The following is a 12441-nucleotide window of genomic DNA, read 5'->3' on the forward strand; positions in this document are numbered from 1 at the left end:
CTGACTGAACAGGGATTGGATTATGGTGACCTCAGAAGGCTTATTTTGTTGCTTAGCATGTCATGAATGCCTCTGAGTCATGTTTGTCAGTTGTATGGCCAACTGCGCAATTTTGAAAGAGGTTTTGACTTGCTGGTTTTTGTGAGGCCCAGGTGGTGGACCATAGATGGATGATGGATGAGTCTTGAATGATATGCTGGCCCAGAGGACCAAATGTGTGCCAGACTCCCATACTGTCTATGCCAACAGTGTTCACCATCTATGCACAGAGACCCTGTTTTCGGTTTACAGCATTCTGTTACCAAATCTGCCACTGACTGCTAACAGTTAAGTCACGGTGGTGCAGCCTGGAGTGAAGTAGACTGGCATTGGGTCAAATCCAACCTCAAGGCTCAGATCTCCCTTGGAGCTCCTGACAACTGGATTTCATCAAAATGATGACAGAAATAGCATTCCCAAACAATACAAAGCAGTATATGTCTGACCATCTGACCACACATAGCAGCCTTCTCTTGGCAAGCCTATGTGACGTGAGCGACATTTGCTGGCCAGACGTCTACCTGGACCAGTCTCTAACAGGGCATGTGTGGAGCACTCTGGGGTGCCAACGGCTAAGGTCTGCTCCATACTCTTCACTGACAATTACCTTCCTGTATTGGGGTGGCTGGCTGGCTGGCTTATAGTTAAATTCAGGGATGATTTCAAAATCCGTTGTCTAATATGAAGATTTGACTGGCTTGAGTCCACATTTAGTGAATCGGTGTATACATTTTATTGAAATCATAGTAGACTCCCTGCTTTGAGAAAAGCATTTATTGAAATAATACAGAATATTCCAATTTATAAAGAGGAATGTTGTGCAATTATGCTCATCAAAAACTCACATGATAAATTATCACTCTGATGCATTACATTTTGCATATTTTATTCATTTCACATTTCAATTACGGTTTTGTGTTAAAAGCAGACATGTTACAACCGCCTCCCCTTCCACCAATACCAACCATGAGGCTCCACAAATGTACAGCATCTCTCGTGGTTTTTTCTTGGTTGCTGACAAATATAATCCTTGCCTGAGGGCCAGAATGTTAAAGGCAGCCAATTTTGACCTTTATTGGCAGTGACAGACATCATAAGGAATCAGGAATCCAAAGGAAAGCTCTGCAACTCGAGAAGTTTCACATTGGTTTTGTGAAATGGATTATGACCCCGAAACCACAAACAGCTGTAATTGAAGCCCGTCACACACAATGAAAGCAGGAGTATGCAGAGATCATGGCAGAACATGCTGATGTGAACTCGTCTTTGACTCGAGCCAGCGTGCACAAGATCAGCCGATTCTGGCACAGTTATGCACTCTCTCCGTGTACTATAGTCAGGATGCCCCTTACTGCACTAGCACCTGTCCCTCGAGAAGAACGGCCTCCGGAAGCCTTTGTAGCGTAAGAGTACAGCCTCACTGCCATCTAACACGTCTCACTACAGTTTCATTGTTAACCTTTAAAACACAAAATATATTGCTAGGAATCATTAACACTTTACTACTGATGTTCAAGGCTGTCTATTTAATTTTAAAATGATGGTCATAAGGCAGTAGGCAGCAGGCTAAATGAAAGAATGATTAAACAACAAGCTATATTTCATAAATAGTGATTTCGTAGTAGAGGAATCTATCCTTGGGATTCTTAATTTTCCAGTACAGAGTTGCTGTGATGTAATGGTGGAGGCAACAATCCTGGATAGGATGCTAGTCCACTGCAGCACATCTTCAATCACGCTGGCTCAATTACTCCGACAGCAAGTCTTTAGACTATTGGAGGAAGCACAGACGTACACAGGGAGAACATTCAAATTCCACAAATAAACCACGTCTCTCAAAGTCAAGTGCTGGGAAGTGGTATTGCTACATTCTGCACCCCTCTTGCTGTTCGGCAAATAGATGTGCAGACTACAAGTGTCCTATCCACGTCATTGACTGTAAGCAGTATAATGAATTTAAATTTCTTTTTCAGTCACAGGTCCCTCCACTTCCCTTAGTGAGTTTGCATTGTCCACACAACATCCTTACTGGAGGAAACAGTGACAAGTTCTGCATCTTGATTTTGGTATTTTACCCAATAGCTTTCCAGGCTGTGTCACAGATACTATTACTTCCCCATATTCACTAAACGTCCATGAGTTAAAACAATGCCCTACTCTAAGAGTACTGCAGTCTTGAAAAGGAATAACAAAGTCCAATGTGGACAGATCCCTTATGAAAGGAAACAGTTACCGTTTGGTCTGAATTGGAAACTTGCCTAAAGTTTTAGGAAGCCATTTGCCTTTTCGACTTTGGGCAACCTGAACCTCTGAGAAGAAATCTTTCGATTTAATGGGACTGTCCTGGCTCTCTGGCTCCCTTTCTTTCAAAACTTTCAGGATTTTCTTCACATCTTTGGGAGACAGGTTCACTTTCATATCCAGTAAAGCAGAAATGTGATCTTCTCTAGAAAAAAAAAAGACAACAGTAGTCAGAAATTAGGCAGCAGAGATGGCCATTCTGTTTCTTTAAAACTCCCGGTTCACCTTCTTCTTTGTGCATGGCCTGCATGTCACCACCACGGCACTGCCATTTGTATAAGTATTTTAATGTACATGGAACAATTTGTCTTGCATATCATACCAACAGTCATGTTTCAAACCAAGGGTTTTCATGCGATTACTGTCACATTACATTACAAGGAAAATTGCAACTGTCAGTAATTTTATGCAGTTCATTTTTTTGTTCACTGGGGTTAAATATACCGTAGTATCACATGTGCGCTTTGGGGAGGGACAACGTAAAGACTGTGGTGGTGGTCATTTCTAAGTGATCTGCAGCGGGATGACATTCTGACCTCTGACATCACTTCCGGTGTGTGTCCACCTGGATCCGCCTCTTCCTGCCTGGTCTGTATTTAACCAAAGTGTTGCTGTTTTCAGACTTGCATCTTCGGAGATGTTACTTTTACTGGAAAGCACTTTATTATTTTGCATTTTACAATATACATGGTGGGTCACCATCCATCCATCCATGCATCCTCTTCCACTTTATCCGAGGTCGGGTCGCGGGGGCAGCAGCTTGAGCAGAGAGGCCCAGACTTCCCTCTCCACTTCTTCAAGCTCTTCCGGGAGAATCTCAAGGCATTCCCAGGCCAGTCAGGAGACATAGTCCCTCCAGCGTGTCCTGGGTCTTCCCCGGGGCCTCCTCCCGGTTGGACGTACCCAGAACACCTCACCAGGGAGGCGTCCAGGAGGCATCCTGATCAGATGCCCGAGCCACCTCATCTGACTCCTCTCGATGCGGAGGAGCAGCGGCTCTACTCTGAGCTCCTCTTCCAGATGACTGAGCTTCTCACCCTATCTTTAAGGGAAAGCCCAGACAATGGTGGGTCACCCCAAACTTTTATCTGCCTTTGTCCTCTTTTACAACAGTTTCTCACAAGGTTTTGATTTTAATTGTTACTTTGCTAATTTAGCCCTGTGCTGGCTGGGATTGGCTCCAGCAGACCCCGTGACCCTGTGTTAGGATATAGCGGGCTAGATAATGACTGATAATGAGTATTTTGCATATTTTTAGCTTTGTATTAAACAATTCTTTCTTTTGTGCTTTGTGATGGTGTGTGCTTAAAGATGCCATATAAAAATATGTCGTGATTTATTGGGGGGCATCATCTACTGTATATTTCCTAAGAGGCTGACAGTTTATGCACACACACAATGCTCTGAGATGATTTGTTGAGCTCCATTCTGAGTGAGCGTCTGATGTTTGTCAGAAGGAAGCAGCTGGTGCCGACAGACACAGCAATTGTGTTGATGTCTGAAGTGTCAAAGTGTCTGTGCTAACTGGGATCTGTAAAGCTCAGTTTATGAAGGTGTAAAGCACCAATAGTTCTTTGGTTTTGTTTTGTTTAATGGAATACTCCACCCAGAAATGGTATTTTTTTCTATATTATTTCCCTGATGTAGTTTGTCGTGGTGACTGAGAAAAAAAAATTCATCTCATGTTTAAGTGGAAAAAAGACATGAAGAAAATTGAAAATGAATGGAATTGAACAGTAATCTGTCCAATATCAATGTGAAAAATGTCCATTCAAACAAAGAAAAAACATTCTCATGTAACTTGTGTTGCATACTGTTAACTTGTTACTGTTATGTCATTGATTTAAAAGATTCACCATAAATTAGAGTAGCTGAATACATGCCCTTGGTGTTTTGATATGATTTGAGTAAGGCAGCTAAGTTAGTGTGATCCAGTCTTCTGATGATCACTACAATTGTCCATCCATCCATTTTCCAAACTGGTCAACAAGCTCAAGTTCATGGGAAGCCAGGGCCGATCTAGCAGCATGGGGGGCAAGGCTCTAAGAAAGAGCGCATTCATACACAAGCAAACACAATCTTGTTCAGATATTTCAAAGCAATTCAATTCACTAGCCAGTTTACTAGAAATTAAAACACTAGTTAAAAATGTTACACCTCTCGTAATTATTGCATGTAACAATTACAGTGTGTACTGTTTATTAACCTTTTTATTAGATAGGCCTTTATTTTTATCAACTAGCAAAATACCCGTGCTTTGCAGCAGAGAAGTAGTGTGTTAAAGAAGTTATGAAAAAGAAAAGGAAACATTTTAAAAATAATGTAACATGATTGTCAATGTAATTGTTTTGTGACTGTTATGAGTGTTGCTGTCATCAAGGATTTGATTATCATTATTTCTTTCAATCAGGTTCGTATTTGGAGGACGTGTTGTCTTCCAAGTTATATTCTGTGTTTGTCAACCGTTGTAAAGATAACAGGTTTCATTCATCGAAGTGTTCACTACCCAAATCGGTACTCGTGAATCTAAGATGTTTAACAGGCATTCCCGGTATTAAGTTGTGGAATTGCCTGAGAATATTTAGTGGCAGTATGTCTATGAACTTAATTTAAAGTTAAGCTTTACACCTTGCTTTCTTATTGATATGTCTACAAAGGCTTGTTCAGATTCAGAGGGTTGTTCCTTTCTTACTGCATCAATAAACAGCTCGTCTTCCTCTTTATCTGAGACATCACACACTGCATGCACAGGTTTACCTTTCCCAGTCTTGCAAACTTTAGCGAAGTGGTTCAATTTACCACATTTTTTACGCTGTCTTCCTTTAGCTGGACATTGACTTTTTCCACCGTGTGCTTTGTTTCCGCAGTACCTACACTTATGAATATGCTTGTATGCGTCACTCGCTTCATATTCTTTTGCTGCCTTCCCAATTGTGTAATGCGTTTTTTGTTCAGCGCTCTTTGGAGCTCTTGCTTGTTCTCTGCGTACTGCGTTCACAGTCAGTTCACGTGAGCCGCTTGGAGTACATGCATCGAAGGTTCTCAGCTGTGCTTGTGCTATCTAGTGTGATCTTGCGATGTCCACAGCTTTATTTAATGTTAGCTCAGACCCGGCACTTAAAAGTTTCTCTCGCACTTTTGCGGAGTTTGTGCCAAGCACTATTCTATCCCTGACCATCTCATCTTCGTTTGCATAAGCACAGTCCTTCACCAGCAAATATTTAGCGGCAGCGTGTCTATTGGATTGCTGCTGACGGACGGCCTTATATGGGCAGGCACTCAATTACGTGGGAGTGGGAGGCGTGGTGATGGGGGACGCAACTCCGCCTCATATGGTGACTGAGCTGCAGGCTGCAGACATATATATGTACGTAAGTAGGATTCAGTTATGACCGTTACGCGTAGAATTTCGAAATGAAACCTGCTTAACATTTGTAAGTAAGCTGTAAGGAATGAGTTTGCCAAATTTCAGCCTTCTACCTACACGGGAAGTTGGAGAATTAGTGAGTGAGTCAGTCAGTCAGGGCTTTGCCTTTTATTAGTATAGATCGTTGAATAATTGAAACCTTCCCTACCATATGCTGTATACACTCACTGAACAAATTATTAGGAATTCCTGTAACACTTGCTTATCCATGAAAACATCTAATCAGCCAGTCATGTGGCAGCAATGCAGTGCATACAATCACAGATACAGGCCAGGAGCTTCAGTTCATGTTCACATCAAACACCAGAATGGGAAAAAATGACATCTCAGTGAATTTGACTGTGGTATGATTGTTGGTGGCAGCCGTGCTGGTTTTAGTTTAGTATTTCTGGAACTGCTGATCTCCTGCGATTTCCACACACAACAGTCATATCAGAATGTACCAAAAAATAAAAACATCCGATGAGTGTCAGTTTTGAAAATGCAAACACCTTGTTGATGAGAGAGGTGAGAGGAGAATGGCCAGACTGGTTTGAGCTGAACCCTAACCCTAACGCCTAACTCAGATAACCACAGTATAAAACTGTGGTGAGTAGAAAAGAATCTCAGGATGCAAAAAAACAATGAAACTTGAGACAAATGGGCTATAAAAGAAGGAAAACACGTCAAGTTCCATTCCTGCCAGCCAACTGCAGAAACCTGAGGTGGCAGTGGGCATAGGCTCACCAAAACTGGACAAATGAAGACTGTAATAACGTAGCCCCGTCTGATGAATCTCCATTTCTGCTGAGGCACACAGATGGTATGGTCAGAATTTGACACCCACAGAATGAATCCATGCTTTGTGCCAACAGTCCAGGCTGTTGGTGGTGTAATGATGTGTAGAATGTTTTGTTGGCCCATTTTGGGCCGGGTAATACTAATCATTCATCTCTTGGATGCCATAGCCTATTTGAGTATTGGTGTTGACCACATGCCTCCTTTCATGTTCACAATTTATAAATCTTCTAATGGCTTCTTCCAGCATGATTATGCACCATGTCACAAAGCAAACATCATCTCAAACTGGTTTCATGAACATGACAATGAGTTCAGTGTTCTTTAGTGGTTTTCCCATTCACCAGATCTGAACACCTTTGGGACGTTGTAGAACGTGAGATTCACAGCATGAATGTACAGCTGACAAATCTGCAGAAATGGTGTGATGCAATCAACAACGTGGACCAGAATCTCACAGGAATGTTTCTAACATCTCATGGAATCCATGTCACGAAGGACTGAGGCTGTTTTGAGAGGAAAAGAAGGCCCTACCCAGGATTAGTGTAGTGTCCTAATAATTTGCCCAGCAAGTGTACAGGATGGTCCAGATCTAATTATGAAGATCCAGATCATCTGGGTGAGTTTGATTTATGCGGGGATGATTCCAGTTCGGTGCGAAGATGATTCTTCATGTCGTCAGTTTGCACACTTCTCGATGGTCCGGGATTTTTCGGGTGATTTTCTATGTAATAAACTTAAGTTATAGCGTAATGAAAATTGCATAACTAGATCTGGACCACTCTATACAGTTGGCCAATTGATGGTGTCCACTTGAAATTCTAAGCACATAATTTTTTTGGACTATGTTGTATGGAAAGGGAGTAAAAAGCATTTTATGGTAATAATTTGGCATTTGCAAAAACATTATAATGTGGTGGTTATTACCAATATTATATTTTCTCTCCTATTGATATTCTATTTAACAGCTTTCATAGCATGTCATTGTAGAGTACAACATAAAGAAAACAATGAGCTGCAGTTTACTGTATTATGATTGGTCATTTGCTTAATGCAAAATTAATACAGGTGTCGTGTTGGGCAGCATGGTGGCACTGCTGCCCCACAGTAAGGGGGTTTGCATCCCTGGTCCTCCTTTTGTGGAGTCTGCATGTTCTCCCTGTGCCTGTGTTGGCTTTCCTCTTAGTGCTCCAGTTTCCTCCAACTGTCCAAAGGACACATGCAGGTAAGGTGAATTGGCGATTCTAAACTGGCCCTAGCATGTGATGTGTGTGTGTTTGCCTTGCTATGGACTGGCACCCTGTTCAGGGTCTGTTTTCGCCTTGTGCTCTATTCTAATTTAGATTGGCTCCAGCACAAAAAGGTCTGGATTAAGCAGATTAGAAAATGGCAAGGGTCATGTGCGCCTGCATGCATCCACTCAGGATTTACCTGCCAGAAACATCCCACTAATCACTGATGCAGTGTAAAACCCAGCTGTCATGAATAGCAGCAAAAGAAGATGGAAAAAAAACGAAACTCCGTGCTAATGCTGCACTCACGTGCTATGGGAATTTTCGGAGTTCCCACTTGTGACATCTCACCTTCCCACTCTATTGCACTCGTGAATTTTTGGTCTGTGTTCTGGAAGGAATGCATTGTTGCTGTTCATTTGCTACTCAACACAGAAAGCAATTAAAAATAAGCTCTAATTTTTTCATAATAATAGAAAACAACGTACACGTTAAATAGGCTATTGCTTTGCTTCAAGTATATCTTGACCAGAAAAATGCAATTTCTGGTTGACCTAGTTATTATGTTTCTATTTTATGGAATAAGGTGAAACTTTCTGATTAGGTTACACCTCGGCTAATTCAGGTAACATTAGTAATTTTCCACAGAAGCTCCCATTTTGAAGGGTGTTCATGGGAAATTTCTCACTGGGAAAATCATATTACCCATTTTTCTGCGTGGCAGCATCTGAGAACAGCATTACACATGGACATGCTGAATTTGACCCACTCCTTCAGGTTAAGGTGCACTCTGCTCACCTGATATCTGGGTAGTCTCTGACCATTGTGGCGATTTCAAGTTGAATGCTGCTTGCATCCTGCAACCGGAGGATTTCAGCCACTTTTGGAAGAATGGGGTGTAACCAGTCCTCTTTAGAGTGCTGTGGAGACCAAAGTTTCCAGTTTAGTTTTATGACACGTATTGTTCTTTCAATGCAGCATCAGTGCAATAATATACTGTAGAACAGAATACCATAAAGAATAACTACGACTGTCAAATAATGTGTTGAAAGAAGCCTAGGATAAGTGTTTTTTGAAAGACTTTTAGAAAGCTGAGTTGCTCCACTACTTCGATGAGGAGAATTTGTCACAGTTTGCCTGATTCATAATCCAAATACCTGACATGTGCACAACACTCTGTAGCACCCCAAAGTGTCTTCTTCTTTTTTCATACTTTAAGAACAGCTTTGCTTTTGCTGACATTTGAATAATCTGGATAAGAACAGGCCATTTAGCCCAACAAAGCTCGCCAGCCCTATCCACTTGATTCTTCTAAAATAACATCATGTCAAGTTTTGAAAGTTCCTAAAGTCCTACTGTCTACCACACTACCTGTGTGCAGAAAAACTTCTTAATGTTTGTGTGAAATTTACCCTTAATAAATTTCTGACTCCACTGGACTAACTCCCTTTATAATTTTAAACACTTCAATCATGTCTCTTAATTTTCTTTCACTTAAACTGTAATCGTTTCTCATAATTCATCCCATGCAGCCGTGGAATCAGCCTAGTCGCTCTTCTCTGAACTCTTTCTAGTGCTGCTGTGTCCTTTTTGTAGTCTGGAGACTACAGATGAGGTCTCACCAGTGTGTTATAAAGCTTGAGCAGAACCTCTTTGGATTTGTACTCCACACATCAAGGCGCTATATAACCTGACATTCTGTTAGCCTTCTTAACGGCTTCTGAACACTGTTGGGAAGTCGATAGCTTAGAGTCCACTTGACTTGACTCCTAAATCTTTCTTATTGAGGTGTACTTTGATTTTCAGACCTCCCATTGTGTATTCAAATCTCACCTTTCTACTTCTAACATGTAACACTTTACATTTACTGGCATTACATTTCAACTGCCACAAATCTGCCCAAGCCTGTATGTTATCCAAGTCCTTATGTAATGATATAATGGATTCCAAATTGTCTGCCAATTCACTTATCTTGGTATCATCTGCAAACTTAACCAGCTTGTTATTTATATTCCTATCTAAATCATTTATATATATTAAAAATAGCAGCGGCCTTAGCACTGCTGGTCACCACTCTTAACATCAGCCAGTTCTGATGAGGTTCCTCGCACCATCCCCCTCTGCTTCCTGTGTCTGAGCCAATTCTGCACCCATCTAAAAACATCACCCTGAACTCCCACTTCTTTTAGTTTGATGCCCAGCCTCTCATGTGGCACCTCATCAAATGCTTTCTGAAAGTCAATATAAATAATTTCATAAGCTCCACTTTGATCATATCCTTTTGCTGCTTTCTCATAGAACTCCAGCATTTTAGTAAAACATGACCTCCCTCTTCTGAACCCATGCTCAAAAAGGTCAACCTGGAACACCCACCAGACTGCACTCCAGGAGAACTGACTGAGGATGACCAGGAAAGAACCGTCTGCTTATAGAGATGGAAATATAAAAGACCTGTAGGACATGTTACTACCTGGAGGAAGACAGAGGAAGAGTGGAAGAAATGGACACTTGAACTGACTACTGGAACAAAAACACCTTGAAAAATAAGATTGATAAACTCATTATTCCGTGAAGGGGTTAAAATGCTTTTAGCTTAAAATGTTGCTTTGACTCCAATCACTGGAGATTCTCCAGAATAAGAACTGCAGATTATACAGGAAACAAAGTTAACAGGCTACGATATTTTTGGAGCACCTATTGTCCACCAAGCACCAAAGAACCTAGAGGCTTGTACGGTGCCTATTGTGAAGAAACAACACATACTGTATTGCAGGGGTGAAAGTACTTAAGAGAAAAGAAAAACATGTCATACTGAGCCCACTTAATTCGAGTTAAGGTTTGTGGAAGGCCATTGTCTATTCTGGCAACATCAGACAGCAGGCTTGGACCAACTCTGGATGGAGGCACCAGTATAGTGCGGGACACAACCATGTCTACTCTTAAGGGGTCAATTCAGAGTTACCAGGTAACCTATCTAGAGAATGAAACTGGAAAAATAGTAAACCTCACAAAGGCAGCACCCATGCTGCCATTTCAACTGAGGACAGTGGAGCTCTGAGGTAGCAAGTTTAACATTTGTGCCACTATGCTACCACTTTAAATATCTTTTTTTATTATTACTGCAGTCAAAATGTCTTCGATTTAATAAGTGAGAGACTCTGAGAAAATGCATTGAGGTGTCTTGGCATGTAAGTGAAAATCAGCTTTGCTTTGGAGGTGTTGAGACCTGCCACAATCATCCAGTCACACACGTAAGCATATGAATATGCCAACCTGCTCAAACACACGTTGATCTTCATTTGTCTGCACTGTCCCTAGTCTTTACGGTGCATATAAACACTTACATATTTTGAGAAAAGTTGTTCAATTTTTTTCGATTCTGCACATATCTGGTTAGCAACAGACACCTGCTGTTCTTTGCTCTTCAGTTTAATTTTCCTCTTCATTATCCTCCTGCTGTACTCTGTGATGACGCTGGAATGCAATTTGCCCACCAGCTTCTGAAAGAGAAAGGCAGAAGTGTTAGGGTGGCTAGGCTCTCTGCAAAACTAACCTTGTAGGCCAATGTGTTGATGAGACTGTCAACCTCAGAGGGAGACTCACTTCTTAGACCTGGGGTAGGCAGCACAGAATGTGACAGGCAGAAATAAAGAAAGAATAAAGTAAAAAGGAGCTTATAGGCAAATCTGTGTAAATATCAAAGCTGTCCGACACCTTTGTGAGGATACCTTAATTATCAAGTCATCACTGGTCCAAAAAACACAGACTTGTGCTTAAAGGCAGTTTCTCATGCTCTCAAGACTCTGTAAATGATCCTGACTAACATCTGGGCTAAAAAAAATAAACAAACTGGAGTTGCCTTTACTTCACTATTGGCACGTAGACGTATCTTGTTCAACTGGATGAATCCTAATTCTCCTCTTTTCAGTCAGTGGGTAACTGATGTTATATATTATCTGAAATTGGAAAAAATCAAATTCGCACACTTAGAGGATCTGTGCAGAACCTTTTCAAAACATAGTAGGATCTAATCAATAACATTTTAGAATAAGCATTTAAATTGAGGAAGCAGGTTCTCTCCTCACTTTTACTCCAATTATCTTTATTCATTTATTAATTTATCTATTTACTTATTTTTATAGTTTTACTCTGCTGGCCTAGCTCTCTTTCTCAGTGGTGGGGTTGATTTGCTTCTAACCTTTTTTTGTAAAACCTGAGTTATTTATATGGAATGCTATATGATTTTAATAAAATCTATCCATCAATCCATCATCCAATCTGCTATATCCCAACTACAGGGTCACAGGGGTCTGCTGGAGACAATCTCAGCCAACACAGGGCACAAGGCAGGAAACAAACCCCGGGCAGGGCGCCAGCCCATCGCAGGGCACGCACACACACACACACACACCCCAAACACCCACTAGGGACAATTTAGAATCGCCAATCCACCTAACCTGCATGTCTTTGGACTGTGGGAGGAAACCGAAGCACCCGGAGGAAACCCATGCAGACACGGGGAGAACAGGCAAACTCCACACAGGGAGGACCCAGGAAGCGAACCTGGGTCCCCTAACTGCGAGGCAGCAGCGCTACCCACTGCGTCACCGTAGTGCCCTTTAATAAAATCAATAAAATAAAATAAAAAATAAATAAAATAGATAA

The 12441-nt window shown here is 41.4% G+C and overlaps 1 protein-coding gene across 3 annotated transcripts in view; it reads right to left on the minus strand.

Moving 5' to 3' along the window:
- Nucleotides 1–895: 895 nt before the first annotated feature.
- LOC120518285 (tumor necrosis factor alpha-induced protein 2-like) overlaps nucleotides 896–12441 on the minus strand; it is a 70330-nt gene continuing 58784 nt past the window's right edge. For all 3 annotated transcript variants that reach the window (XM_039740981.1, XM_039740979.1, XM_039740980.1), the window contains 3 exons: nucleotides 11121–11276; nucleotides 8575–8696; nucleotides 896–2485 (listed from right to left, as the gene is read on the minus strand). In XM_039740981.1, coding sequence (XP_039596915.1) covers nucleotides 2269–2485; nucleotides 8575–8696; nucleotides 11121–11276 — 495 coding nt within the window. In that variant the 3' untranslated portion in view covers nucleotides 896–2268. The remainder of the gene's footprint in view (nucleotides 2486–8574; nucleotides 8697–11120; nucleotides 11277–12441) is intronic.

This window comes from Polypterus senegalus, chromosome 18, assembly GCF_016835505.1.
Source record: "Polypterus senegalus isolate Bchr_013 chromosome 18, ASM1683550v1, whole genome shotgun sequence".
Classification (NCBI taxonomy): Eukaryota; Metazoa; Chordata; class Cladistia; order Polypteriformes; family Polypteridae; genus Polypterus; species Polypterus senegalus.